This window comes from Anabrus simplex, chromosome 1 (assembly GCF_040414725.1).
Source record: "Anabrus simplex isolate iqAnaSimp1 chromosome 1, ASM4041472v1, whole genome shotgun sequence".
NCBI lineage: Eukaryota > Metazoa > Arthropoda > Insecta > Orthoptera > Tettigoniidae > Anabrus > Anabrus simplex.
The window spans coordinates 993,275,892-993,303,002 of NC_090265.1; the positions used below are offsets into that span (position 1 = coordinate 993,275,892).

The 27,111-nt window shown below is 39.3% G+C and overlaps 1 protein-coding gene across 1 annotated transcript in view; it reads left to right on the forward strand.

Moving 5' to 3' along the window:
* The window catches only part of Tudor-SN (Staphylococcal nuclease domain-containing protein 1), a 242,826-nt gene that overhangs the window by 17,649 nt on the left and 198,066 nt on the right, over positions 1–27,111 (forward strand). Inside the window, exons 4-6 of the mRNA XM_067136883.2 lie at positions 1,924–2,087; positions 21,892–22,062; positions 22,199–22,366. Of these exons, the coding sequence (XP_066992984.1) occupies positions 1,924–2,087; positions 21,892–22,062; positions 22,199–22,366 (503 nt within the window). The remainder of the gene's footprint in view (positions 1–1,923; positions 2,088–21,891; positions 22,063–22,198; positions 22,367–27,111) is intronic.

Consider the following 27,111-nt stretch of genomic DNA (forward strand, 5'->3'; position numbering starts at 1 on the left):
TTTTCATTAGTGCATGGGCATTTATGATGGTATAAATTTTGTTGGATGCTTTTAAACTGAAAGTTGCAATTCTAGGTGAGATGGCTTGAAAATCGATTATCAAATCTATTATTTTCACATTGACTATAAACCCAGTTCCAAATTGGGGACATGTTTCATAACCCTTAGTCCAGGTTTCCCGTTGTAAATTCTGTAGCCTTGAGATTCAAATGTTTTTCTGTAGTATTTCTAATCTCCTGGAGTCCTGCTACTAAAATTTTCTGTTTTATCTGATTCGTACGTCAAGTTATTTCTTGTCCTTTTTTATTGTGATACTCGTGTAACGAATGAGTGATATGTTTAAAAGAGTGCCTTTATCAATCTCCATTGCTGCAAGAGTGTGATTATAATCTGACTTACGAGTACTCTTAGCTGAGTATTTGTTGTGTGTGTTTTTTGGTGTTAAGGTGTTCTTGGTAGCTGGTGGTGAAACTTCATCTGACCTGTACAGGGTGTCCTAGGAGGAATTGTTAATATTCAGGGATGCGACAGGAATGATCATTTGAAGCAAAAAACTGCATATGAACATATGCCCTATTCTGAATGGTTTCAGTGATATATCAAATTTAATATACTTTTTTTTTGAAATAGGTACAAGTTTTCTGCATGTAATGTTCGCCATACTTGTGTTTGTGGGACGTTGATACATGCAGAAAGTCGCTGTATATTTTGGTAGTAGGACTACGCTGCACCATTTCGATGTGTTGCTATTCTCGCACAGGTTGTTGAACTATGCATTCAGAAGAAAAATTGGAAATTTGAAGTAAACATATTTCACACATTGTGCTGAAAACTTTGGTAAACACTCTACGATCAAGAATTCAACATGTCGGAAAGCGCCGATGGTATTCCTCGACAGCAGCAGGAATGGTACCATAAAAAAAAGCCAAAACATACACCACATCTGCATATGTTCCATTAGTGTAGATGTGCGGCATTTTAGCCAGCATGTGTATAAGCACAGATAACCGATGCTTCCCTCTGATACAATCTCAATCCCTCGTGCTACTTCACTCACAACACACCATAGACAACTGCGTGTTCAACGGGCTAGTTTAATGGCAGAAAATCGTCCGGAGCAAAGAGGGTGAAAGCAACAAGGTAGGTAAGGCTAGAATAACACATCAAAGAGTTTAGTTGATTAGGACACTTATGTGTGCGCCACTAGTCCAAAAACAAATGTATATTAAATGTGTCCTATCTCGGAAACCATTCGGAATAGGGCATATGTTCATATATGAAGTTATTTGCTTCAGATGATCCTTCCTGTCTTTGAACATTGACCATTTCTCCTTGGACACCCTATATAACTAACTGGGTTTGCAATGTGTACATTTTATCTTGTAGACTCCGGAATTTTAAGAATTTTATATGACTTAATACCGTGTGGGTTATGGAATAGAACGAAATTTGTATTGGTGGTTTTGAATGCTATGTTGTACTTAATAGCAATTTGAAAGATATTATCATTGTAATATGTAAAGGTAACATAATTTCTTTTTCGTGGAATCTCTGACGAGTGTGGAAAATTGTTTGTTGGCCTTTCGGGCTCAAGTTGGTGGTTTGGCAGGTTGGATTCCGACTCTGGTGGTATTTGAAGGTGCTCAGGTACATCAACCTTTTGTCTAGATTTACCAGTACATTAAAGAAATCCTGTGGGACAAAATTATGGTACCTTCAAAAACTGTGAAAATAGTCGGCAGGGCTTAAAACCAATAACATTATTATTATTCTTGCAGAAATAAGTATCAGATTATTGATATTCTAATAAAAAATGAAATCCATACCTATCATAATGTCTTAAATTATACTGTACTATCTATTCCTTGTTTTTAAGTTTTTACTAAAAATTGCTTAAAAGGATAAAAAACTGTGATGTTGCAGACATAGGTTCTGCTGAAAATATCACTGAGCTCCTAGTATCAGAAGGCTTGGTGTCTGTACGTCGTGATGGAGTACGCCCAAGCCCCGAGTTGACTAGACTTGTGGAGCTGGAGGAGGCTGCACGCTCTCAAGGAAAGGGCAAATGGAGTACTACTAATGGCCAGGTAATTATTTCATGTTATAGTACATAGTGAAATTACTTCAGCTGGTGAAGTTAAGGTTTGAGGAACATAACGGACTAAAATTGCTGGGTTCTCACCAAGGTGAAAACGAAATTGCAATTTTAAATAACAGAAGAATTTAATGGAACTATAGAGTTCTAATATCCTTGTTAAGAAGCTCACTAATCCCACATAGTGGAAGGTCTTGAGATATTGTATTTCTACTAATCCAAGACTTTTTCCCTCAGGATCTCGTGAAAATAAAGGGTCGTCTTGCATTCGCAACCTAACAGTAAAAACACCACTGGCAGCTGTCACAGTAATCATGCTGCTTCCCTTCACACACTCCCCTCCCCCACGCACGCATAAAACTCTGATCTTGTACGTCTGCGTCTGTAATGGGCCTATAGGCTACATCGTTAGCCGCGCCAACCGGTTGTACAGTGCCTCTTTGTAACGTCACTAGGGAAGAGAGCATGAATGACGTTCTACTTGGCTGGAGACAGGCTCACAGCGCAGGTGACTGGGCGAGCGACAATCCCCTGAATCGATTTTTAAAAACTTTCCCTGTATTAGCCACTACAAAAAAGTTTCTTATATCCGCAGAATGGCATTTAAACGTGCAAGCCTTCAAATTCCTTTTTTGCTATTTGTTTTACATCACACCGACACAGATGGGACAGATGGCGACAATGGGACAGGAAAGACCTAGGAATGGGAAGTAAGCGGCCGTGGCCTTAAGGTACAGCCCCATCATTGGCCTGGTGTGAAAATGGGAAACCATGGAAATCAATCTTCAGGGCTGCCGACAGTGGGGTTCAAACCCACTATCTCCCGGATGCGAGCTCACAGCTGCACGCTCCTAACCGCACGGCCAACTCGCCCGGTGCCTTCGAATTCCTAGAAAGGCCATGGCTACTCAGTGGCAGAGTTATAAAGTGTCTACTGTACCTGACTCTGTCAAATTAACAGTTTTACAGACAGCAGGATGATGGATCGTCGTATTGTTAAGACACGTGGAGCAGGTACTGCCAGCAAATTTTCACAGGTTGTCGTCGATGTTATGATGCCAATTTCAGACATGCCAACTCTCAGATTTTCTATCGTTCTTCCCGATCTACTGATCGCCGGGACCTATTCCCTGATTTTCAGAGCAGTTTTAGTAATTTTTGTATTATTTTAAACTCCTGTGTGTTTCCTTGTTTTATCGATATATGGCTGAGTATGGCTGGTCGATAGTAGTTTTAATAATCACAACTGGATGGCAGTATGGGGCACGGTGACCAGCCATATGCTCCTCTTTGGTCTATAATACAGTCAGATACTCGAATAGCTTAATAATAGGAAGTGGAAGTCTCAAGTGAGTAACCTAACCTCAAAAGTAGCACAACATTGACCTCTACCCGGGGCAGGGCCTGCATAAGTGCTTGTGTAATGTCACATAGTAGTGCTTCTTGGTTGTATGTCTTAATATTTGTTTCGGCCAAAATGTCATAAAGAAATATGATGCAGTGTTTAAAAGTGCGTATAGGAAAGATTCTCAGTGAATCCAGTAAGGGACCAGCATTCACATTCTGTACTATATGTAGGTGTGATTTTTCAGTTGCACTTGGCAGAAAGTGTGATATACCCAAACATGCGCAAATGAAAAAACATAAGTAGAGTGTCCAGTGTGTAGAAAGATCCTAGAAACTGAACTTTTCATGTAAAAACCAAGATGTAAATCCTCGGACGAATGCCGGGGCATTATTTACATAATTTATCGTAGAACATAACCTGCCACGCAGGGCCTTTGTTTCGCAAAATGTTTCCGGATTCGGAAGTCACTAAATGATATTATTACAGAAATATGCATGGACGAAAGGGCAAAAATTGTATTAGATTTGCAGGTGAATGCATTTTCTGTTGCCACTGATGTTGCAATAAAAGTGACTTGAAAATATATCCTATTGTTGTAAAATTTTTTAGGCCTGAACTCAATGAAATTCCGAGTTGTCTACTCTCTGTGCCTAATTTTAGAAGGGGATGCTACTTGAGCTAACACTGCCAATCTTTTGCTCTCAGCTTTTCAGGAATTCCACATTCCATTAAAAAACTGCCTAGCTCTTGGTGCTGATAATGCTCCATTAATGGTAGGATTAAAGAATGACGTGGCAGGATGTTTGAAGCGGGGAAAATAGTAAAATCATCGTAGGCTGCTTTAGTCACCTAATTAATCTTGCTGCAGAGAAGGGTGTGGCGTGCTTGCCTGTAAATGTAGATGAAAGTATAATTGATATATTTTATCTGGAAAGGAGCGCAAAAAGGAAAGAAAATTTCAGACTTTACACAACAGAGATCAGGAAAATTATGAAGCATGTGCCTACTCGATGGTTATCACTAAGAAGATGTTTGGATAGGATTTTGCTGTAGTGGGAGCCTTTGGTTACTTTATTCAGGAGTGAAATTGTGAGTAAGGATACTCAGATGGGAACTTTGAAGACAAAATTCGTAAGCACAGTCTAAGTGCAGATGTGTCTTGTTTGTCTGAAAAGGTGAAGCGTTGTCATAACATTTCATCTCACTCCTCAGTTAAAAGGAAAACCCAGTCATCACTTTCTCCCCACCCCCGAATGAAACTACTGATGACACTAAAGATCCATACTTTGTCATGTGAAGAACAACTGTTCATGTTCCTTTCATCAAATTTACATAAATCTTTTTGCCTTTTTCTCAAGTTTTATGGATTTCTTTGAGAATCCAAACGTAGCTCTTCAGTCAAGTATGCTACACATCCACTTATTGAAGTCAATTTTTGGAGGAACTATTGAACGTGATGGCAAGGTTTGTGAAACCGCACGTTATTGAAAGCTCCTCCTCTCTCCTTGATGTAGATCATCATACTCCAGCAAATCAAAAGATTGATTGTGATCTGATGATAGGGAACTCTGTTAGTTTTGGTGAGCACTTAGTAGTCTGAGGAAAAGTGCATATTCTTTAAGTCAGAAAGTGTTTCTCTTCATCATGTGACTACATGGTACACAAATTTCCATTCAAAGATGTTTTAATTAATGCGGAAGTTGCAAATATTTCTGCTATAAGTAAGGCATAATTTTCATTAACAAGTTTCCGAACATTCTGACTTGTAAAATGGAACATTTGGATAAAGAAAGTGATATTCTACACTCCCACTTCTTTAGCTTTCAGCTCCAAGAAACAGACCTGGCAAAAGGAAGAATTGATGTTCAGTGGGCATTGGTAGGTCAGATGAAATCAGCTGATGGTGTACTTAAATATGACACACTCTGAGCTGATGCTTGCTATTTTATCAATTCCACATAGCAATGCAGAATGTGAAAGGATTTTTAGCAGTCACAAAGACAGTTCAAACACTTGGGGCTGATTACAAAAACTGTGTGTAGCGATGTCTACGGTTAATGTCTAAGTATGGCTGCCGCATTGCGGAGACGTTATTTATCACTTATGCCCGAGTGCACCAAGCTCGGTAATTATCAGCCTTTCCGAAACCGTGGTAAAACTTTTACCGTGGTATTGTCGTAAAAGCAGTGCACCATTACTACCGCCCGGTTTCGTTACCGCGGTTTCTTGACCCTTGATTTTCTCGCTATTATTCCCCTCGGAAGAAATTCGAAGTAGTATTCAGGAAGCAGTGATCATTTCGATAGTCACTTGTCCCTCGTGTTTACATTTTGTGACAGCGCAAGCAGGTTATCGACTCCTTAAAATGGAAAATAATGTTCGACATGTTTTGAATGTTACATTGAAGTCCTAAAGACATGGAAGGAGACCTCGTTTTCCACACACAATATTGTCTCTCGACAACATTCCTTTTGGCAATATGGGCTCTGTTATATCGTTGTTCTGCTGGGGAGGTGGGATTCTGAACAGGTGTAAGGAGGAAGAATTTACGTGGGTAACCTCCATCACCCAAAAGATAGCCATTAGCTATTTCTCTCGTCTCGAGGCGCGCTCTCAGCCGAGAATTGTGAAATATTGTGCTATCATGAGTCGACCCTGGCCATCTTGCTACAATATCTCGTATCGTGAGGTTCGAATCGCTCACAGTTTGCACGTTTAGCGAGAAATAACCTTTCCTATTTCTAAATACCTCCCCATTTTCACCTCCGGGAGACTGTATTCGCACATGAGTGCAGTCCACCGCACCCAACACACCAGGGAACCCAGCTATTGTATGAAACCCTTCCCATAACCTCTCTTCGTTCTCGCTGCGTAAGTGGAAGTTGAATGAACTGTGGCGATAACGACGCAAGTAGATCAGAAACCTTGTGTATTATGCGGCATACAGTTGTTCTGCCAACATCACAGACGTCACCGATCACTCCTTGAAATGTTCCAGTTGCATAGAACCGCAGCGCTATTAAAAGACTATTTCTGGGCGATATAGGACAGTTTCTCCCAGTCGGGGATTCCAATTGTTCACCATTTAAATCTAAAATGTAATTCACTGTTTCCTTACGCAATCTAAATCTTCTCTGGAACAAAACATCGCTTAATTCTTTAAATAAATCGCGTCTCTCTTCTATAATTCTCCCTTCATTTCTTTCAAACTGATTAAGATACTGGAGATATAACCTATAGTTGTTAAGCTCCATCTTGGAATCTTTAACAACAGAGCACAAATACAACTTTACCTCGTTTTTCTTAGTTAACCGCTCGCTCACGGGCGGTAAACATTATACCGTGGTAAAATGTTGGTAACCTCGAAACCGAGCTTGGTGCAACGGAAATACGACTTTACCCTGGTAAAATTGTGAAGTTTACCGCTGTATTCTCTTTTCCGAGGTTGGTGCACTCGGGCATTAGACACTGTCTAAAACTACGAGGATGGTTTGATAAGTTCTCGGAATCACCGCTAGATGTCAGTGCTAGAGCAACGAGGTTCCCGTGCAATAATCATATATCCTTTGTGAGTGAACACGTGGCGCGTCAGTGCTCTAGCTGCAGGAGTGTGGTAGTGACGACTCTTTGTTGTTGTTCCTGCGTAGTGATTTGTGAAAATGGAAAAAACTGAGATTCAAGCAGTGATTAAATACTTTGTAAAGAAAGCTATGAAAGCAAAGGAAATTTGTCGACTTTCAGAACACACTGGGGACTCTGCTCCTTCATTTTCAACTGTTGCCAAGTGGACCAGCGAGTTTAAATTTGGTCGGGAAAGCTTGGATGATGATCCGCGTAGTGGATGGCCAAAAAGTGTTACGACCCCAGAATTTATCGCAAAAGTGCATAAAATGGTCATGGAGGATCGTCGACTGAATGTGCGGGAGATTGCTGAAGCTGTAGGAATGTCTTCTGAATGGGTATATTATTTTAACTGAAAAATTGGGTATGAAAAAATTATTTGCTAGATGAGTGCTGCGGCTCTTGATATTGGACAATAAACGCACCAGACTGGAAATTTCCGAACAAAGTCTGGCCCGTTTTCAGTGCAACCAACAAGACTTTTTGCGCCGGTTTGTGACTACAGATGAAACTTGGGTCCACTACTATACCCCAGAGACAAAACAGCAGTCAAAGCAGTGGAAACATGCTGATTCACCACCACCAAAGTAAGCAAAGGCAGTGCGTTCGGCCGGAAAGGTCATGGCCTCAGTTTTCTGGGATGCAAAAGGCATTCTGCTGATAGATTATCTTCCTACTGGCCAAACAATTATGGGGCAATACTGTGCAAACCTCCTAGACCAACTACAGGAAAAGATACGCGAAACAAGACCTGGTTTGGCAAGGAAAAAGGTCATCTTTCATCAGGACAACGCTCCGCCGCACACAAGTGTTATTGCCATGGCAAAACTTCATGAACTGGGGTACGAATTGTTGCCACACCCACCTTATTCACCTGATTTGGCACCATCAGACTTTCATCTGTTCCCCAAGCTGAAAATTTTCCTCGGTGGACGGAGATTTTCTACAAGGGAAGATCTGACATCCAAATTGGAGAGGTATTTTGCAGGCCTGGAGGAATCTCACTTTCGAGATGGGATCAAGGCATTGGAACATCGCTAGACCAAATGCATTAGTCTACAGGGAGACTATGTTGAAAAATAAAAGCAGTTCCACCGAGGTAAGATACTTAATTCTAGTATATACCGAGAACTTTTCAAAGCACCTACGTAATGTTCAACCAGCCATGTTGAAACACTGCCGAGATCACTGTTTAACCTCAAATGTGAGGAGTGATTCACAATCAGAACTTATGTACTATGAAACATGTAATTTGTATTATGTTGAGACGATTCCGGGAAAAAAGGTTAGTCTGACGGTCCCTCTGTGGGTCTTCCGCTGCGAAATCACTGCAATTCATTTGAAATGTACGAGGAGGTACAGCTTAAAATAAGACTTTGCTATTCAAGAGACTTGTCTCTTGAGACTGATAAAGGGGCAGTCTGTTAACTGTCAACTTGACTACAATTCTTATCAACCTATATATTTTAGTATACCTGGTATAATTTTCATGGAATTATAGGTTACTTTGACTACATACACGTCAGAATTACTTGTCTCAATTGTTAGAGGGCTGTCATATACATCAACCGGGAGGGATTCACTTACATTTACTGCCAAGTAAGCACACATAATAGTGATAACTAAAAGGTAGGTTGTATGTGTTTTTTTGTAACAATCGTCGTGCTAATTCAGTTGAGTTTTCAGCAAGTTGTAGTAATGGTGGGGATTATTGTTTAAAGAGGAGGACTAAGAAGAGCCGTGGCCATAACAACAGCTCTATTACTTGTCTGGTGTAAAAATATGGAAAACAATCTTCAGAGCTGCCGATGAAGCGTTTCGAACCTATGATCTCCAGAATGCAAGCTATGTATATAATTAATCGGAGTGCGACGCGTTGTTGCAATCCATCTTGCAACAATAACATAAGGACTCGGCAAGTTTGAGTCCTCTAGCGTCTCGCACTCCAACTCCAAGCACGTAACCTACAAGAGGTGCCCCCGTTAAGACGAGCAACCCAGCAGAAGGTTCGGGTAAGCAATCCCAGCGAGAATCTGGGTCGGCGAGCCGATCAGTGCAGGAGGATCACCAATCCGTCAATGAAGCTGGCGTGGTGATTATGCTTCACGAGTGACATTAAGGTGAATTTCCTACATTCCGGAGGTAAAATAGCCCCACAATCGGATCTCCGGGTGGGTGCTACTTTGATGTCTCATGAAAGAGAAACAACCATAGGAAAAATCCAAACCTACCAGCTTTGCACATGCAACTGTCGTTCTCTATTAGGCAATGACAGATTAGAAGAACTCAAAGATGAACTTGGAAAGATCAACTGGAGCGTAATCGGTCTATCTGAAGTACGCCGTAAAGGAGAAGGGTGTTATCTTTTGAATTCTGGTAATTTATTCTATTACTGTGGTGAACCAGAAGGGGGGCTTAATGGAGTAAGGATTCCTAATCAATGGACATCTCGTAAACAAGGTCTCTGTATTGTAACGTACTTCAGGTAGAATTGCGCGATCAGTTCTAAAACTCTAAGATATACGAAATGCACATTGTGCAAGTATATGCGCCCACATCAAGCCATTCAGACGAGGAGTTGGAATCCTTTTATGAGAGTCTACATGAAACCTGTGAGAAGGGGAGCGACTGTCACTTTCAATGCGAAGGTTGGAACCTGTAAGACTGGTGAAACTGTTATTGGAAACTATGGGATAGATGTGAGAAATGAGATAGGGGAGAGATTGGTCCAGTTTGCCGAATACACCAACATGCGTATAATGAACACATTCTTTATGAAACAATGTCTAGTTAAACACCAGCTGAACATTGTTTATGCAATGGAGGACCGTGCACAATTTAGATGTTGTTTAGGTAGACATTGTCTAAGGCTTAAAACTAATCATCGTTTCTGCAATCATCCCTTGCTGTCTGAACAAACTTTGGAAAAACTTTATACCTTAAAATCATTTCAGCAAGGCAGGTGCTTTCAGCAAAAATTTAGTTAGAGTTTCTGAAGAGGGCTAAGTCAGCTACGGGTGTGTTGAACAACAATTAGTCATAATGTGTTCATCATGTTGAAGGATGAGAAGTTACATGTTCCTAAAGTTCAGGTATGTCCAGTATTTATAATTCGCATATAAATAATGAAATATGTATATGTAGGCCAAGTAGAATTGTTAAAGTATTGAATTATAATCAATTAGTACATGTTCTGCCATCAGGCATGTCGTAATACGTCGCGATTCGCTGCCAAATTTCTCTGGGTTTTTTTACTTTTGAAAATTAGCATATCTGCAATTTTAAGTTAATGGTTATTAACACATTCACGCCCATCATCTGAGCTGGCTATTTAAAGAGCTGGCCCAGCTATTTCAGCTGTTAGTGGCAGAGCAAACAACAACGAATTCTTTTCACAATAAGTTCTAAAATAAACAAGATATGGAAACAAAATTTTCCACATACCTTAATGAAGTCCTCTAGTATCTCTGTAGGGTGTGGTAGCTAATGTCACACTTTCCTGGGTGAATGGGAACACCACACTTTCCACAAAAATAGCGTGTTTCACTAATAATTTTATTTTTGAAGCACACTTTGCACCTTCTTGAAGGGAACTTGACTTTATTTGATAGTGGAAACTTGAAGAAAATATGCTCTTTTCTCTTGCCATCTAACCTAAATGGTAGATCCTTGGCCAGTGCCCTTTTTGGAGGCATAATCGCGGGACGTTGACTTGGAGCTGATGAAGCCGATAGAGCTGAGATGTCGGAGAGAGGTGATTGTACTTGTATGTCGGGTTCACTTTTTTCCTGGAGCAAGTTCCTAACTACTGTCTGCATAAAATTCAGAAATGTTTTTGATTTTTGAGGATTTGAGTTCTGAGAGAGCCGAAATGCGTTAAAAAGTGAGCAGTACAGTAAATTTAAAAAAAACCTTTTTTTTGGCCACTTTATAGTTTTCCTCATGAAAGGATAGAGCGCCAAGTACTGATCTGCAGTATCAACACCATGTATGTGTTGATTATAGTTGGTCACAGACTCTGGTTTCATTTGTATTTTTCCAGGTTTCTTTGTTTCGACCATTTCTGCCGAATGGATGGTAGTTACCATAGTAATAGCCTTTTTGTCCCTCCAAGAAACAAGCAATGCATCCTCGTCCCTCCTGAAAGTCATTTCCCCCCGTTCGAGAATTGCCTGGTGTTCCTTTAGATCTTTTGGTACACCCCTATTTGACCGTATTGTTCCACATACGGCAGTGTTCTGTTCCCGTAATTGTTTCGCGAGTCCAACGCTATTGTAGTAATTGTCCATATAGACTGTATACCCCTGGCCAAGATAATTTTCAAGCAGCTGAAAAACTGTGCTTTGTAAATTCGCACCACTTGCATCATATATCATGAGTTTACAGATGTACCCCGTGTTAGACTCGCAAACCATCCTCACTAAAATGCCATATTTTATTATTTTACCAGGGTTGTATACGCGGAATCTTAGGCGCCCTCTCCAGGCTAGCATTCCTTCGTCCAGAGCAGTTTTCTGTTTGGGGGGTATAAAGCTCTGTACATCTGTCCGAAAGTTTCTGTAAAATGAGTCTGATTTTATACAATCTGTCAGTGCTGTGCTCGTATTCGCTGCTGTCACTAAAGTGGAGATATGAGAGGATACTTTCAAAGCGATTTCGTGACATTGTCTATGAGAAAATAGGAGTGGAGAAAATTGGATCTTCTCTCCAGTACATTCTGAGACATGGTTTACTAATGATGCTGGTAGTGAGCATCAAACCCAGGAACTGTCTCATTTCTGAAAGTCACCAGACGTTTGAGCAAGAGAGTGTTTAGAGAAGGGGCGCGGCGCAGCACTGATTACATGACTCTCATAGGTATTCGAGAAATTCAGCTGTGAGAAATAGATTTACAAATGACATCTCGTTAGTGTTTTCTGTTTCAATATTTATACGTGGTTTAGCAGTATATGGGATTGCAGGGGGGGCGATATAAAGGCGAACATTCGGGTACCGGTACTGTGTTTTCTGTCATGTGTCCAGGAGAATCGTCTTCACTGTCACTTTCAATTTCACTTAGTTCAGGAATCAGTTCATCACCTAAGTCTTCATTGAAATGGATGTCAGCAATTTCGTCAACACTTACTTTGCCCTGCACGCCATGGTTGCACTTCAGAACGCAACTATACACATGCTTGTGCAATCAAAAACCAACTACGCAGCCAGTTGGGCCAGTGCTAGGGTACCGTCAGAAACAAAACAAAAAAAAAAGTGCATTGGGAGGGAAATCGCCGTGGCCATGTGGTTTCTGTTGAGTAGAAGCATTCATAAGGGTATTACCTTCATCTCTCTTTCACATATTTGTGACCAAAATAGATCCCAGCTGCGTAGGAACGGCTGCAATTCAAGGTTGCGCTTAGCCGGGCTAACTCGGATACGGTCCACAGCATGCTCATGCGCTATAGGCAATAACTCGGATACGGGCGTGAATGTGTTAAACATGTGGAAATGGAGAATAATTGTGCAGCCGCAAAAAAAAAAAAAACGTATAACTAATGTCAACGTTTCACTTTAGCGTGAAGACAAAGATTTTTTTTTTAACGTTAAGAATTTCACACTTAGGTTCCGTATTGAAACAAGATTTACATCAAAGAAAGGACAATAAGTTCCACCTTTTCAATACTATATATTGCGTGAAAGTTTTACATTACATTACAGCTAAAACATCACAACTTTTGTACATTCGGTACCGGTTTCGACAGATTCTCTGTCATCATCAGCCAAGGATGGTTGCACAAAGACAAGTATAAATCATGACTCCTATGGTGTGATTACAATGGTGAATTAAAAATATACATAGATTGAAGGTCAGTAAAATGAGACTAGTCATATTTCTATAAGGTGTACACCTTAATATTTCTAATTAAAAGGATAACTTGTTGAGAGAAATTCTGTTTTTGTAATATATAGTTATAGTGAAATTTGATTGTAGGCTTAAATCTGTAATACTTTAACTTTTTGACCAGTCGATTCATTGAAGTCATGTAGCCATGTTTGACACATTAAAAAGGTAAACAAACATTTAGTCAAATGGTGTTCCACATAAAATATGTACAATAAAATTTGATTGGAGCTTCAACTTGGACTTAAGAAAGGAAGAATTATGTTAAAATGTTCAATGCAAGCAGAAATAGATGAGTTAATTTTTCACTATGTATTGATGTTGATAATTAGTGTGTCCATTGAACAGTTCAATATGTCTACTTATGTTCTGGAATGTTGGTTTATATCATTTTGAGAAAATAGTAATTGAGGTTCTTGCTAAGGTGGTACTTGAAGATCTTATGTTGTAGGTTGTGAATACATGAATGATTTGGAGAGATCCTCATCCAAATCGGAACCTATAAGAAATAAAATGCGATTTAAAGTTATATGAGAATCGGAAGGAGTTAAAATTCATGAAATATTAGCAAAATGAAGGACTCGCCTCAGGTGCCAAGTTGATAGTAGATGTATCGGAGTGGAACTAACAGGCTGAATGTGAAGCCAACTTAGTCAACTTGAGATAGCTGATTTTATGTCTATCTTGAAGCTTTTAATCAATAACAACTACTTTACATTCAATAAAATAATGTACAAGCAGGACGGCCTAGCCATGGGTTCACCAGCCTCCGGCATTTTTAGCAAAAATATACCTAGATTTTTTAGAACATACAAAAATAGACAACGCCACATTTAACAATATACATCTCTGGTCCAGGTACATCGATGATGTATTTATTATTATGGACCAACGTACTACAGACGCAGCTACCACCCTAACACAGCTTAACACTATAGATACAGACACTAAATTCACACCAGAATCCGAAGTCAACAATACCATCAATTTTCTAGATCTCACTATCACTAGGCTCCCATCTTCCTTTAAATATAAAATTTATAGAAAACCCACACATACTGCTACGACTATACAACAGGACTCTACTCATCCCCCTAATTATAAACGGGCTACCTACAATAGCCTAGTGCACCGAGCATTCGATATTCCTATGTCGAAATCATACCTTAATAAAGAATTAAACACTATACGCAATATCGCATTTCATAATGGCTACAATAAGAATTTTATAGAAAATATAATCAGCAAATTCAGACATCACCCAAAATCGAACCTAATTAAACAAACCACTAAATCAAAAACTTTCAACTTTTACCTATAACTGCAATATCTATAACATTACAAATATATTTATGAAGCAGAATATTAACATTTCCTTCAAAACCAATAATAGAAACCTAGACATTCTACACAACTCTAACTCAACCCTTCCAACCCTTTTGAAAAGTCAGGTGTCTGTAGATTTCATTGTAACGACTGTCTCAGTACCTACCTCGGACAGACCGGTAGATCGTTCAAAATTAGATATACAGAACACGTAAATGCAATTAAATACAGAAAATTTTCCGCAGTAGGCCAACATATACATGACTAAAAAACACAAATTTTATGGCATAAACCACAATATAGACGACATTGAAATAATAAATAAAGGTCCAATACTTGATTTCACTGAAGTTTTACATCTCACTTGATCAGTACCTTAATTCAAATTTTAATCTCAATGATCTATCCAACAAACCTACGATTTTATTTGTTACGTTCATCAAAATATTGAATAATCTTAAAATATCCAAAAATCGATCTATCTTCAAAACAATCCATAACACGCTTGCATATTACCCCTACCACCGTCCGCGCCCCTCCGCGTTCCCCCTTCCCCTTACTCAGTAACTCCGCCCCTCCTTGCTTCCATCTGAGGTCCGTCTCTTCACATTCAGCCTGTTAGTTCCACTCCGATACATCTACTATCAACTTGGCACCTGAGGTGAGTTCTTCATTTCGCTAATATTTCGCGAATTTTAACTCCTTCCGATTCTCATATAACTTCAAATCGCGTTTTATTTCTTATAGGTTCAGACTTGGATGAGGATCTTTCCAAATCATTCATGTATTCACAACTTACAACATAAGATCTTCAAGTACCACCTTAGCAAGAACCTCAATTACTATTTTCTCAAAATGATATAAACCATCATTCCAGAACATAAGTCGACATATTGAACTGTTCAATGGACACTCTAATTATAAACATCAATACATAGTGAAAAATTAACTCCTCTATTTCTGCTTGCATTGAACATTTTAACATAATTCTTCCTTTCTTAAGTCCAAGTTGAAGCTCCATTCAAATTTTATTGTACATGTTTTATGTGGAACACCATTTGACTAAATGTTTGTTTACCTTTTTAATGTGTCAAACATGACTACATGACTTCAACGAATCGACTGGTCAAAAAGTTAAAGTATTACAGATTTAAGCCTACAATCAAATTTCACTATAACTATATATTACAGAAACAGAATTTCTCTCAACAAGTTATCCTTTTAATTAGAAATATTAAGGTGTACACCTTATAGAAATATGACTAGTCTCATTTTACTGACCCTCAATCTATATATGTGTATACTATTTTAATCACACAATGTATATTTTTAATTCACCATTGTAATCACACCATAGGAGTCATGATTTATACTTGTCTTTGTGCAAATATCCTTGGCTGATGATGACAGAATCTGTCGAAACCGGTACCGAATGTACGAAAGTCGTGATGTTTTAGCTGTAACGTAAAACTTTACACAATATATAGTATTGAAAAGGTGGAACTTATTGTCCTTTCTTTGATGTAAAAGACAAGGATAGCTTTAAAGTGCACATTGTACAAAAAAATGCATTCAGTGGCCCACAACAAGGATGCTTTAAAGAAGTCAAAGATGAAATTGTGAGGTATGTGCATGAGCAATGCAAGGGTGGAATAGCCAAATGACGGCACAATAAACTCAACCTTCAATGTCCACAACTTCATCATACAATGTTAGCTGCTGAAGTCGACCGAAGCCAGCAAGCGAAATGTGTATCTAGCGGCAGGCAGTTGTACCTGGCGCTTAGTAAAGGTAACAAGTTTTATAGACAGCATGAATATTTCCTGATGGATCGTTGTATTGTAGAGATGTGGAACAGGCATTGCTAGCAAATTTTCAGCGGGTTCTCCTCGATATTGATGCCAATTTCAATTTAATGGTTATTAAACTCCCAAAAATAAAGAATGATTGTGCAGCCGCAAAAAAATACGGTATTATTAGTCAGTGTTTGGTGTCGGGGTGTAGACAAGGATAGTCTAAAAATGCGTACTGTACAAGAAGCCATTAATATGATTTCACAAAGCGCTTTTTAAGCCTAATTTTTTTTAAAGGAAAAAGTGGGGGTAGTCTTGCATTCAGGGTCATCTTGGATTCAGAGAAATGTGGTAAATATCAAATGTATATACGCATTAAAAATGTCTGTTCTGGTTGTAAAAAGTGACATTAATGTCTGAAGTGTAATGCCACACATTGTAAAAAGGGCACACCTGTACTCACTGAAGATAAAATGAAAAGGGAGGAAAAATTGCTAATTTTTTAATACAATGTATTGAAGAATCCCTCATAGTAGAAAACATAACCTGAATAGCTCTTTAGTAAGATATTCTATCTAATTTGGGAAGCGGTTGAACTGTGAACAGGAGAAGCATATTACCTAATTTGTACTGTGGATAATAATATTGGGGAGTGCCAGCCGTAGAAATCCAGAAAATCCAGACAGTGGAATTTCCTATAAAAAACATTTAACATTTGCCGTCTAGAAATTAAATTATGGTTTCCTTCTAGGAACCTTATTTTATATATATAAAGGCCAAAAGCAGGCATTTATACATACGAAGGCACATGCTTCCGTTAATGCATCGTCACTGCATTGTCCTACATAAGAGGCTTGCATTGGTGTCTCAACGGTGTACTAACAGTCAGCGTCTTGGAAAGGTGTAGCAATCCAATTGATCAGCCCACTGCTACACTGGGCCAAAACGCTGGTAATTTCTCGATTGAAAAAGCCTAAAGAGCTTCAATGTTTTTAATGGAATTTCCTCTTTGTATGTATGCTGCATCTGATAGTGTTGAGAGCTATGATATCCTTGCCCGGGTGCACAAGTAGTGTCTCACATGAGAGGGTGCCGGGCGCTGCATTGAGAATATGTCTGCATTACCTATCAGTAGTACCATTATACGAATAATACTCTGGGTCTGTGTTGCCTGTGATTAGTACCACTAGGTGAGGAACCCCGCGGTATTTTGCCTTTCCTCTGATTAGTAGCACTATTTGAGGAAAACCTCAGGTGTGCATTACCTATGAGTAGTACCATTATGTGAGGAATATCGTGTGTCTGTGTTGCCTATGGGTGGTACCATAGTGTGTGATAAACCATGGGCCTTCGCCTATGATTAGAACCACTATGTGGGGAACACCATGGGTCTGTGTTACCTGTAAATGGTGCCATTATGTCCGATATACCTTGGATCTACATTGGTGCCTCTCAGGGTGCATGCGCCCGTGCACTGCACGGCGCATGGTGCAGGAGACGACTTCACTAGGTTGACCAGAGTGCAAACCCCCACTTCACTTTCCCTACACCTCTCACCCGTTCGGCCTGTCTCCGCCTTCATCTTCCCTGCTGATTCTCCCTTCACTGCGTAATGTTTGTGCGGTGAGCGGAGACACTGTTGTATGGGACAATGTTACCAGTGTTAAATTCTTTCAATTTGGTTTGAGCAGACAGTTTATCTTCTCGAGCTCTTCCTTTCCTTTATCTGTGCAATTATGCCAGTTATGTATGGAGCAAGGGATCCGCTGACAGCATTTCTGAGAGCCTTCTTTAAATTCCAATCAGAAATAGGCCTACCTGCACGCAATCTAGTTTTTGTACAAGTCAAAACAGGAAAAAACAACTTTCATATATACATGTGGAACCAAACAGAAATAATCTTAGCTGCTTCTCGATGCAGCTTAGAAAAATCTTCCGTCGACAAATTCTCGTAGAATTTGAGCAAAGCGTTCTTATAGAGAAATAGATCTTTTTGATGATCACATAATTAGTGTCCCACGGATCAAACATTTGGCTTTCTCGTCATGACTGAGGAAAAATACGAAAGTTCCCAGTTCGATTGAAATGGTCTTTCGGAAATCTTTGCTTTCTTCAAAACAGGTTACTCCATTATTTTATTGTCTTGTGCTTATCTATTTCACTGATAAACAAGCTGCCTATCGCCGAACGCTTAGTTGCTCTCAGCACACTACACCATCCGAGTCAATCCGTGTCGGACTGATGCACACTGCATGGGGCCTCTGCGCATCGATTTGCACGCGTGAGATTTTGGGCATTTGAGAGGCCTTGGTCTGCATTATATGTGATTAGTACAATCATGCGAGGAACACCACGAGTCTACGTTATCTGCGATTAATACTGCTATAGGAGGAACACCATGGTTTTGCTTTACCGATACTATTATACTACTATACTATTGAGGGGCCAGTGACCTGGATTTTGGACCCCTTTGGAGAAAAAGCATCATCTCAGAAAATAGGCATTGTGAGTTGGATCCACTGATTGTTTTGGATTCATTGTCATTTTTTCATCATTCGTTTTTAGATTCTATTAAGTGGATACATTTTAACCTTAATTATAGTTTCATTTCGCTGCACTTGGTACAATTAGAGGCTGATGACCTAGCTGTTCGGCCTTTTTAAACAACAAACATCTTCACTCTTTCTTTTGTCTGCATTCTTACAACTCATTATAGCATCCTTTTACTACTATAAACATGGTCTTCTAACTTGTGTAAATCCTACTCATCTTTTTTTCATTTACTACTTTCTTGCACCTTCTTTTCACTTCCTGATGTTATCTTTTACTTTCTTCCATTCTTTTTTCTCAATTCCATATTTGCCGTGCTCCAAATGTCTTAACGCTTGGTCGATGTCATTAAGAAGAATATGTATGGCTAGTAAGGTGGACCTTCCTTCTCTGAAGCCAAATTGTTAGTCTGGAATCAATCTGTCTCTATTAGGTGTTTGTTGAATAACTTTATGTAGACTTTAAATATGTTATTTTCAATTGCTATACCATTCAGATTATTTGTATCCCCTGATCCCTTGTAGAGAACTTTAATTGTAGATTTTCTACAGCTATCTGGGATTTCTCCTCAGCTGAGGCATTTATTAAATAATTCTGTCCATATTTCCATTAACACTCGTGTTGATTTCTTTAACATCTCATTATAAATCCCGCCTTTTTTTGTTTTGTTTTTTGTGTTTCTAATTACTGTTTCAACCTCTTCTGTTGTAATTTGGGAAGTGTCTTCCTCATTTGGTGTCCTATTTTCATGTGATTTGTTTGTCTTTTATTTAAAATTTGAGAGAAGTGGCATTCCCAACTTTTCCATTTGGATTTCACCTGGTGACCTTTCTTTTGAGTGCTATGTAGGGATCCTTGCGTGCTTCATCTGCTTCTCTTAGTGCTTCTTTTTCTATAAATGGTGATTTTTTGTTTTTCAGGAGAGTCTTGTATTCCTTTCTCTTTCTAGCATATTCCTCTAGGTCATCTTTTACATTTTTGAGTCGTGCTTTGTGTGGGGCATCTAATGTTTCTCTTCGATGTTGGTAGCACTCTGTGTCAAACAATGGTTTCGATTTCCTTTTTGTGGCTGGTACCGTTGCTGCATTTATAGCATCTTGAATGGTAGCCATGGTAAGATAGATATTATTTTCTCTTAGGTGTCGCTTCGCGTTTTCTATAGCTTGTGTATTGTTTTGTAACACTTTTAAGTTTATTTTTCTTGTTGTTTTATGTGAGTCTGGAAGTGACTTCTCATATATGTTTCTTACTAATATTAATCTGGTATGTATGGGGATATGTTTTGTGAGTGGTGTGTTCGAGGTATTCCATTTCCTTTTTTGGTTTTTAACTATGATCATCTATCCTTTATAGAAAATTAAGTGTATTCTGCTTCTTCCATTGTATGCTATAAAGGTTATATCTTCAGCCTAATTGATGAGTTTAAAACCTTCCTCCTGTAGAATATTCAGTATAGTTGTTGTTTGTTATTTGGTTTGTCAATTCTGCAGTTGAAATCTCCTGCAATAATTATGTTTTCTTCTGTTCTCACTTGTGATATAGCCCCTGTTATCTGCTCCACTGTGTCGTCTATTGATGTGCCATATGTAATGTACGTCCCCACTACTGTAATGTCCATAGATTTTACTATTATCATGTTTGCTTCCTTTACTATCTTTTTAATTTTTCCTGTGGCGTGTTTGGACATAAGGGATACACCTCCCTCCGGTCTGCCTAAAGCTTTTGGTTCAGCGTAAGCGTGTGCTGTGTAGTATCCTGTGGTGCCAAAAGGCTCTCAGAAATGTTTCTGTAGCTATTATTACATCTTGTCCTATTCAAATAGGCTATCATCTGGTGCTGTATTTACAATGATCTTTAACCCTTCCACATTCCATAGTAGTATGTCCAATGTCTTGCCTGTCGTCTTCTGGAATTCTCTCGGTGTCTCGTCTTTATTGTTTACGAAATCGATAAGTGTGGTAGGTTACTCCATTTGGCCAGAATTCTGGGTCAAAGACTATTTCTCGTTCCTCCATAGGTATGCCTATTTTAAGCGCTTTGTTTGATCCTCGTGTGGGTAATTGTTTGCATTCAATTACTTTATGAAAATGAAAACCTACAACCTGTTTTCCAGTCATTGACCGGGTCAGGGATGTAATGAATGAATCACATTATAGGCTATTGGTACGATGGGGTCGCCACTCCCAAAGTGATTTCAATAATGGCTGATAGATGCTATGAAATGAGAATGGAGAGTGTTGCTGGAATGAAAGATGACAGGGAAAACCGGAGTACCCGGAGAAAAACCTGTCCCGCCTCCACTTTGTCCAGCACAAATCTCACATGGAGTGACCGGGATTTGAACCACGGTATCCAGCGGTGAGAGGCCGACGCGCTGCTGTCTGAGCCACGGAGGCTCTCCTCAATTGCTTTAGTGATACCGGTTTTTTTGTGAGGTGTTCTTTCAGATCCTCTTCTGTGATATCATCCTTCAGTCTCCCTACGTACACCCATGCTGTTCTGGGTGCTGCTTTTAGTTTTCCTTTTTCTTTGCCTTCTGTGCCGTGTCAGGGGAGTCGTCTTGGTGATTCATACTGTCTTGCATCTCTTCTAGGAGAGGATAACCAGTGTAGGGCTGTTATTGCCGAGTTTCCGATCTCTTTCATATTCATAGCGTTTTCTCTGTTAGTATCTTTTTGTATCCTTTCTTCCTCCTTGTAGGTATTAGCAGATTTATTTTTTGCTTTATGCCCTGGGGTCGTGTACTGATTTATTCAAGACTTTTCCTAGTCCTGCAGCTAATATTTCTGCTTGTTGAATTTGTGTTTCCAAGATAAGTGTCTTTTTTTTTTTAAATCAGCTCTTGCTTACTACTTCTAGTTTCTTTTTGATGTTGTCACATGTTTGTTTTCGAGTGTGGCTTGCCTGACTTCATTGTTCTCTGCAGAATTGAACCCATATTTTTTTAGACGATGTCTACATGACCTGCACATCAACATGAGGGATCCATTATTTGATGATAGTGCCTTGAATTCTGTTACGTTGACCGACGTGCATTTTCTGTGAAACCAGAGATTACATACTCCGTCGCAGCTGATAATGCTATCTTCATTTAAGATTACTGTATCACAATTTGCACATTTTTCTCATTTGTTTTTGTTTTCTTCATGGGTTTAAGAGACTGTGATGATTAGGTTACTTTTAAGATGACGGGTCTTTGTGGTATCCACTGAGTAAGTTTCTTAAAATTAGGCCTTGAGTACTATGTATTACTGGTTTTCCTTTTATGTATTTACAGGAACATATCAGAGACATCAAATGGACAATAGAAAACCCCAGAAATTTTGTGGATAAATGTGGTAGAAAACCAATTAAGGCTGTTATAGAACATGTCCGAGATGGCTCAACAGTTCGTGCATTTCTTCTTCCTGATTTTTACCATATTACTCTCATGATCTCGGGTATTCGGGTGAGTTTTATTAGAGTTAATGGATTGTTATTCTTGGTAAGGTTCAAAAATCTTCCTTTAAATGCAAACTGCAGATAGTTTATAAGAAATTTATGTCTCAGATGATTGTCAAATGAGAGGATTTTGTGTGTTGCAGTGCCCTGGATTCAAACTTGATGCTGATGGTAAACCAGATATGAACACTAAAGTACCATATGCTGAGGAGGCTAAATTCTTTGTGGAGTCTCAGTTGTTGCAAAGAGATGTAGAAATAATTTTAGAGTCTGTAAACAATAACAACTTTGTGGGCAGCATCATTCATCCGGTAAGAAATTTGTCTGTACTGGTTGTATTAGTGTTTATACTGTATTAACACCTGTACCCCAGGATTCACAGTTGAAAGTGGCAAAATAAATCCCTGTACTTTCAGATATCTCCAACATACAGTATTACCAAGTTGTTCGTTTATGTACAATGAACTGGTCTTCATAATTCTATTGGTACTATTGATGCAGAACATATCTTTCTGTAGGTATGAATACATTTTAATAAGCAGGTGCCAAACTTTCATGCTCCATTTCTCTGCACTTACCATTTTTGCAAGATTTGTATTTTTCATTGCACATATTCATTGAGCATGTACTTCAAGTGTACAGCATTATTTAAACCTGTGGTAAGTACAGTAGAACCTCGATAATTCGAAATCGGTTAATTCAAAATTCCGCCTAATTCGAAGAAGCTCTCATTCCCGGAAACATGAGATACAGTTTTGCATGTTATTTAAATTGTTTAATTAGAAATACGGATAATTCGTAATTCGAAGTACAATGTCGGCCCCATTACCGAAATTCAGACTTTTAATTCAAAACTGCCTTTACATTTTAAAACAATAGTATTTTACAGAATAATTTCAACTCAAGATTTATCTGCTCCGCGTCATAATAGAACGCGCGTTCCAGAACATGGAAGTGTAGCTTTTCGCACTTACACTCACTTCGGTGGGTCTACAGTGAGCTTCATGATTGCTAAGTCGAATGAAATCAGAATTGTTTTGTATTCAACCACAGTAATATCACGCAACAGGCAGTGTGTGAACAAACAGAATCCGCGAACACTGGCGATACCGACAGTTGACGAAAAACCGTAGCTCATATAATAAATTCGTAGGCACCGAACAATGTTGTCCTTGCCGATGAAACTGCATTGCTTTATTTTAATGCAAGCCCAAACGGTCTTATGGTTTTAAATCGGTCATACTAGTGCGTTGCAATGCACATGGGATGGAAGTGAAAAACTTTATCCCCTCATCATAGGAAAGTTCGATAAACCACGATGTTTTAAGGGCGTCGGGCACTTTCCATGCGTACAAAGCATCCAAAAATGCAAACAGTACAGAAATCCAAAAAATAATGCATTTGCACAGGGGGACCAGCATAATTTATCCTCGTCTTTGAATTGTTTTTTTTTCCGTTGCGTGAGGTTATGTTTGTCAGTGATTTATCCAAGTGCATTATTTGAACATTGTAAATGCACCTTGTTGGATACATTTCAGAAATAGTTTTTTCCATAGCATTTGAAAGGTTTAAACTGTGAATCTAGGTGATTGCGTGTATTAATGGCTCTTAGAATACTTTGTGACGCGGCAAGTGTTTACATTTCTGAAGTACGAGAGAAGTGCCATGGCGGGAAATCGTACAAGGATAGAGTCATAGAAAAGTTCGATTTTAAGGGCATCGGGTACTTCCTTTGTAAATACGAGGCATCTAAAGTGCATACAGTAGAGTATTGCAATTAATAAAGCACTTGCACATGGGAGCCAGCATAGATTTCTCCTCGTCTTTGAATCGTGCTTTTTTATCTTTCTTTCTTTCGTTGCATGAGGTTATGTTTGCCAGTGAGATATCCGAGTGCATTACTTGAATACTGTAAATGCACCTTCTGGGATACATTTTCGAAATAGTTCTTTTTTCATGGCATTTTAAAGTTATAAACTGTGAATCAAGGTTAACTGCATGCAGTAACGGGCAATAGAATATTTTGTAACGCGGCAAGGGTTGGTACTTCTGAATTGCGAATTGGCGGTTAATTCAAAATCACGTAATTCGAAGTCCAATTTTTGAGTCCCACCGACTTCGAATTAACAAGGTTTTACTGTAGTTATGCTGAGGAACATTAAAAATGCAGGCATAGAACAGCTGGCCCACAAGTTTTAAGTTTTCAATCTTAAAATGCTTTTCCAGTTGGTAGGAAATAAACATTCTTCACAAAACTATAGTTTCAAATTTAATTTGTCAGTCAAAGCTGGATAAGTAGCCAGTACTTGAAGATAAATGGAAAACGTTAAAAATACAGATTCTCACAAAGTACAAAAGGCTAAGAAATGGCTGCTTCATAGGTTTTGACGTGATGTCTTACAACTGTCATTCGTGTTCGGAAAGTGAGCATCACAAAATGTTCTTATATCCATGGCAGAAGTACATTTAATATATATGTACCAGTACATAAATTGGTCCTTGGACTACATGGTTGACAGGTAATCTTGTTGTGCTGACAAGGCTGTGGGGAAGCTGCGCCGTGAACCTTTGATTTCAAATGTTTCATTATGTCTTGAACCACTGCAGCAAGTGAACAGCTTATCTGTTCCAAGCAGTTGTCATGTCAGTTTGTGTGTAAGCAAACAGACTTTACTAATAAAATAACAAACATAAGTAGCAAACTCGGTGACTTTATATAACAAAATAAATATTTTCTTTGCAAATTAAAAGTGAAACCAGTGATTAGACTATCAGAATTACATTTCTGACGACCCCCCCCCCCCCATTTGGGTTATCATAGAAAGCTCTTGAGTCCTTAATGATACCAAAACAGTTCCCTTATAGCCCTTAAGGACAATGTTAGGTACACTTGGTGGAAATATGTTTCTAGGGTCCTTCTCTTAAGAGTCAGTGAACTCGTGCAGGAAAATATTTTTTTCAGCACAACGCAAAACAGACCTGCAACTCATACAAGGAGCAAGGTCCCAGAGTCCCTTGCCAATATAACCACTATCATAGGCTGCAGAGCGCATAATGCTGTCGCCTAGAAATCTGGCTTCATCAGAATCAGCAGTGACAAGCATTGTGTCATTCACAGTAGTGTTGGCTAATGAGTGCATGATTCGAAGCAGTGTATTTATTCATTCAAGTGTCAGAGTGAATTGATTCACAGGAACGGCAAGCTCACAGCACACAATTCAGCTGACTTGCAGAGGAGAGTACTGAGTGGCGCACTCGCGGCTCACTAGCGGGACACTGGATGTTGGCGGGGAGCCGAGCTTCCGCTGCAGCGAGACACCGTGAATCATGGCACATTGAAAGAATCATACGCAGTCACGGATCAGTGAGGCACAACACACACACGGTTCATTATCGGTACACTGAACATCGGCGGGGAGTCGAACTTCCTCTGAAACAATACATAAAGAGCCATGGTACATTGAAAGAATCATATGCTATAATGGACTCTCGAGCGCAGCTCATTTGAAAATAATACCCACTTGCATTGACTGTCCTCTTCTTACAGGGAGTTTTAAATAATAGATGGATTTATTTGCAGTGTTATTAAGGTAGTCAAAAAATAATTCTGAAGTACCTAGCTTGTAAGTAGGTGGGCGATTAGGTTATTCTATTTACCGTATGCATTTAATCAATCAGTATTTTTATAACAATTTGACTTTCGACAATTAATTAAACTCAGCTCTGTAGCCTCCCCACCTGGCTGAGTGGCTCAGGTGGTTGAGGCGCTGGCCTTCTGAACCCAACTTCGCAGGTTCGATCCTGGCTCAGTGCGATGGTATTTGAAGGTGATCAGCCTCGTGTCGGTTGATTTATTGGCACGTAAAATAGCGCCTGCGGGACTAAATTCCGGCACCTCAGTGTCTCCAAAAACCATAAAAGTTGTTAGTGGGACTCAAAGACAATAACATTATTATCTAGCCTACCCTACGGTTGAGTCATGCGCTTGAAATTGTCTGTTTTATATTCGGAAGAATCGCTCGGTATTGTCTCAGTTCGTATGTCGCATCATTGCACAAGACTTCAATAATCGAATCACGAGATCACCGGTGTACGTGGACAGCGAGTAAGTGGGCAGACTGATGAAATAACGTAAGTAAAATGATGTTTAATCCTAAAACCAGTGGGCTGCTGTACATCTCATGTAGCCTATACAAAATATGACTATTTAAAAAATCGTCTGCTGATAGAAAAACATTTTCAACGATGACCGAGCTAGTTGGTCGTGTGTTTAGGGTCGCGAAGCTGTGAGCTTGCATTCAGGGGATGGCAGGTTCGAATTCTACCGTCGACAGCCGTCAAGATGGTTTTCTGTGGTTTCCCATTTTCACACCAAGCACATGCTGGTGCTCTACCTTAAGGTCACGGCCGCTTTCTTCCCACTTCTTGCTCTTTCCTATCTCTTCGTTGCCATAAGACCTGTCTGTGTCGGTGCAACGTAAAGCAGCTTATTTGATTTATATTTAATATGTGGGCTGCTTATTGTGGACACAGGTAAAGAGTTGTGACTTTCAGAGAACTGTGGAAGACCATAATACAGTGTATAAAATTTAGGTAATGTCAGTAATTGTTGTTGTTGTTATTATTGTTGTTGTTGTTGTTGTTGTTGTTAACTGCGTACGTTTTGTGCTGTAATATAATAAGCAAGTATAGTACTGAATCTGAAAGTTAGATGACACATAGGATAGTAGTTCATAGAATGAAGACCAAATGGCAGCAGCAAGCATTGAATGTTCTTGCTGCTGTCTTAACAGTACACAGTACATGGATGCAGTAGGACCGATGACTCTAATGAGCCGTGAATCGGCTCACTGTATCAATTCCGCAGCGTGAATGGAATGAAATGAATCGAATATCCCATCACCAATTCACAGGCTTGGAAATAGGTATGGCACATCAGGTGCAGCTCTGCATCATAGTGAATGCAATTGGAACCCTCAGAGGATATCTCCAAATGCCAGACCATTGATGATACAGGTCATCAGCGTATCTATGAACTGTCACATTGTGGGATGAT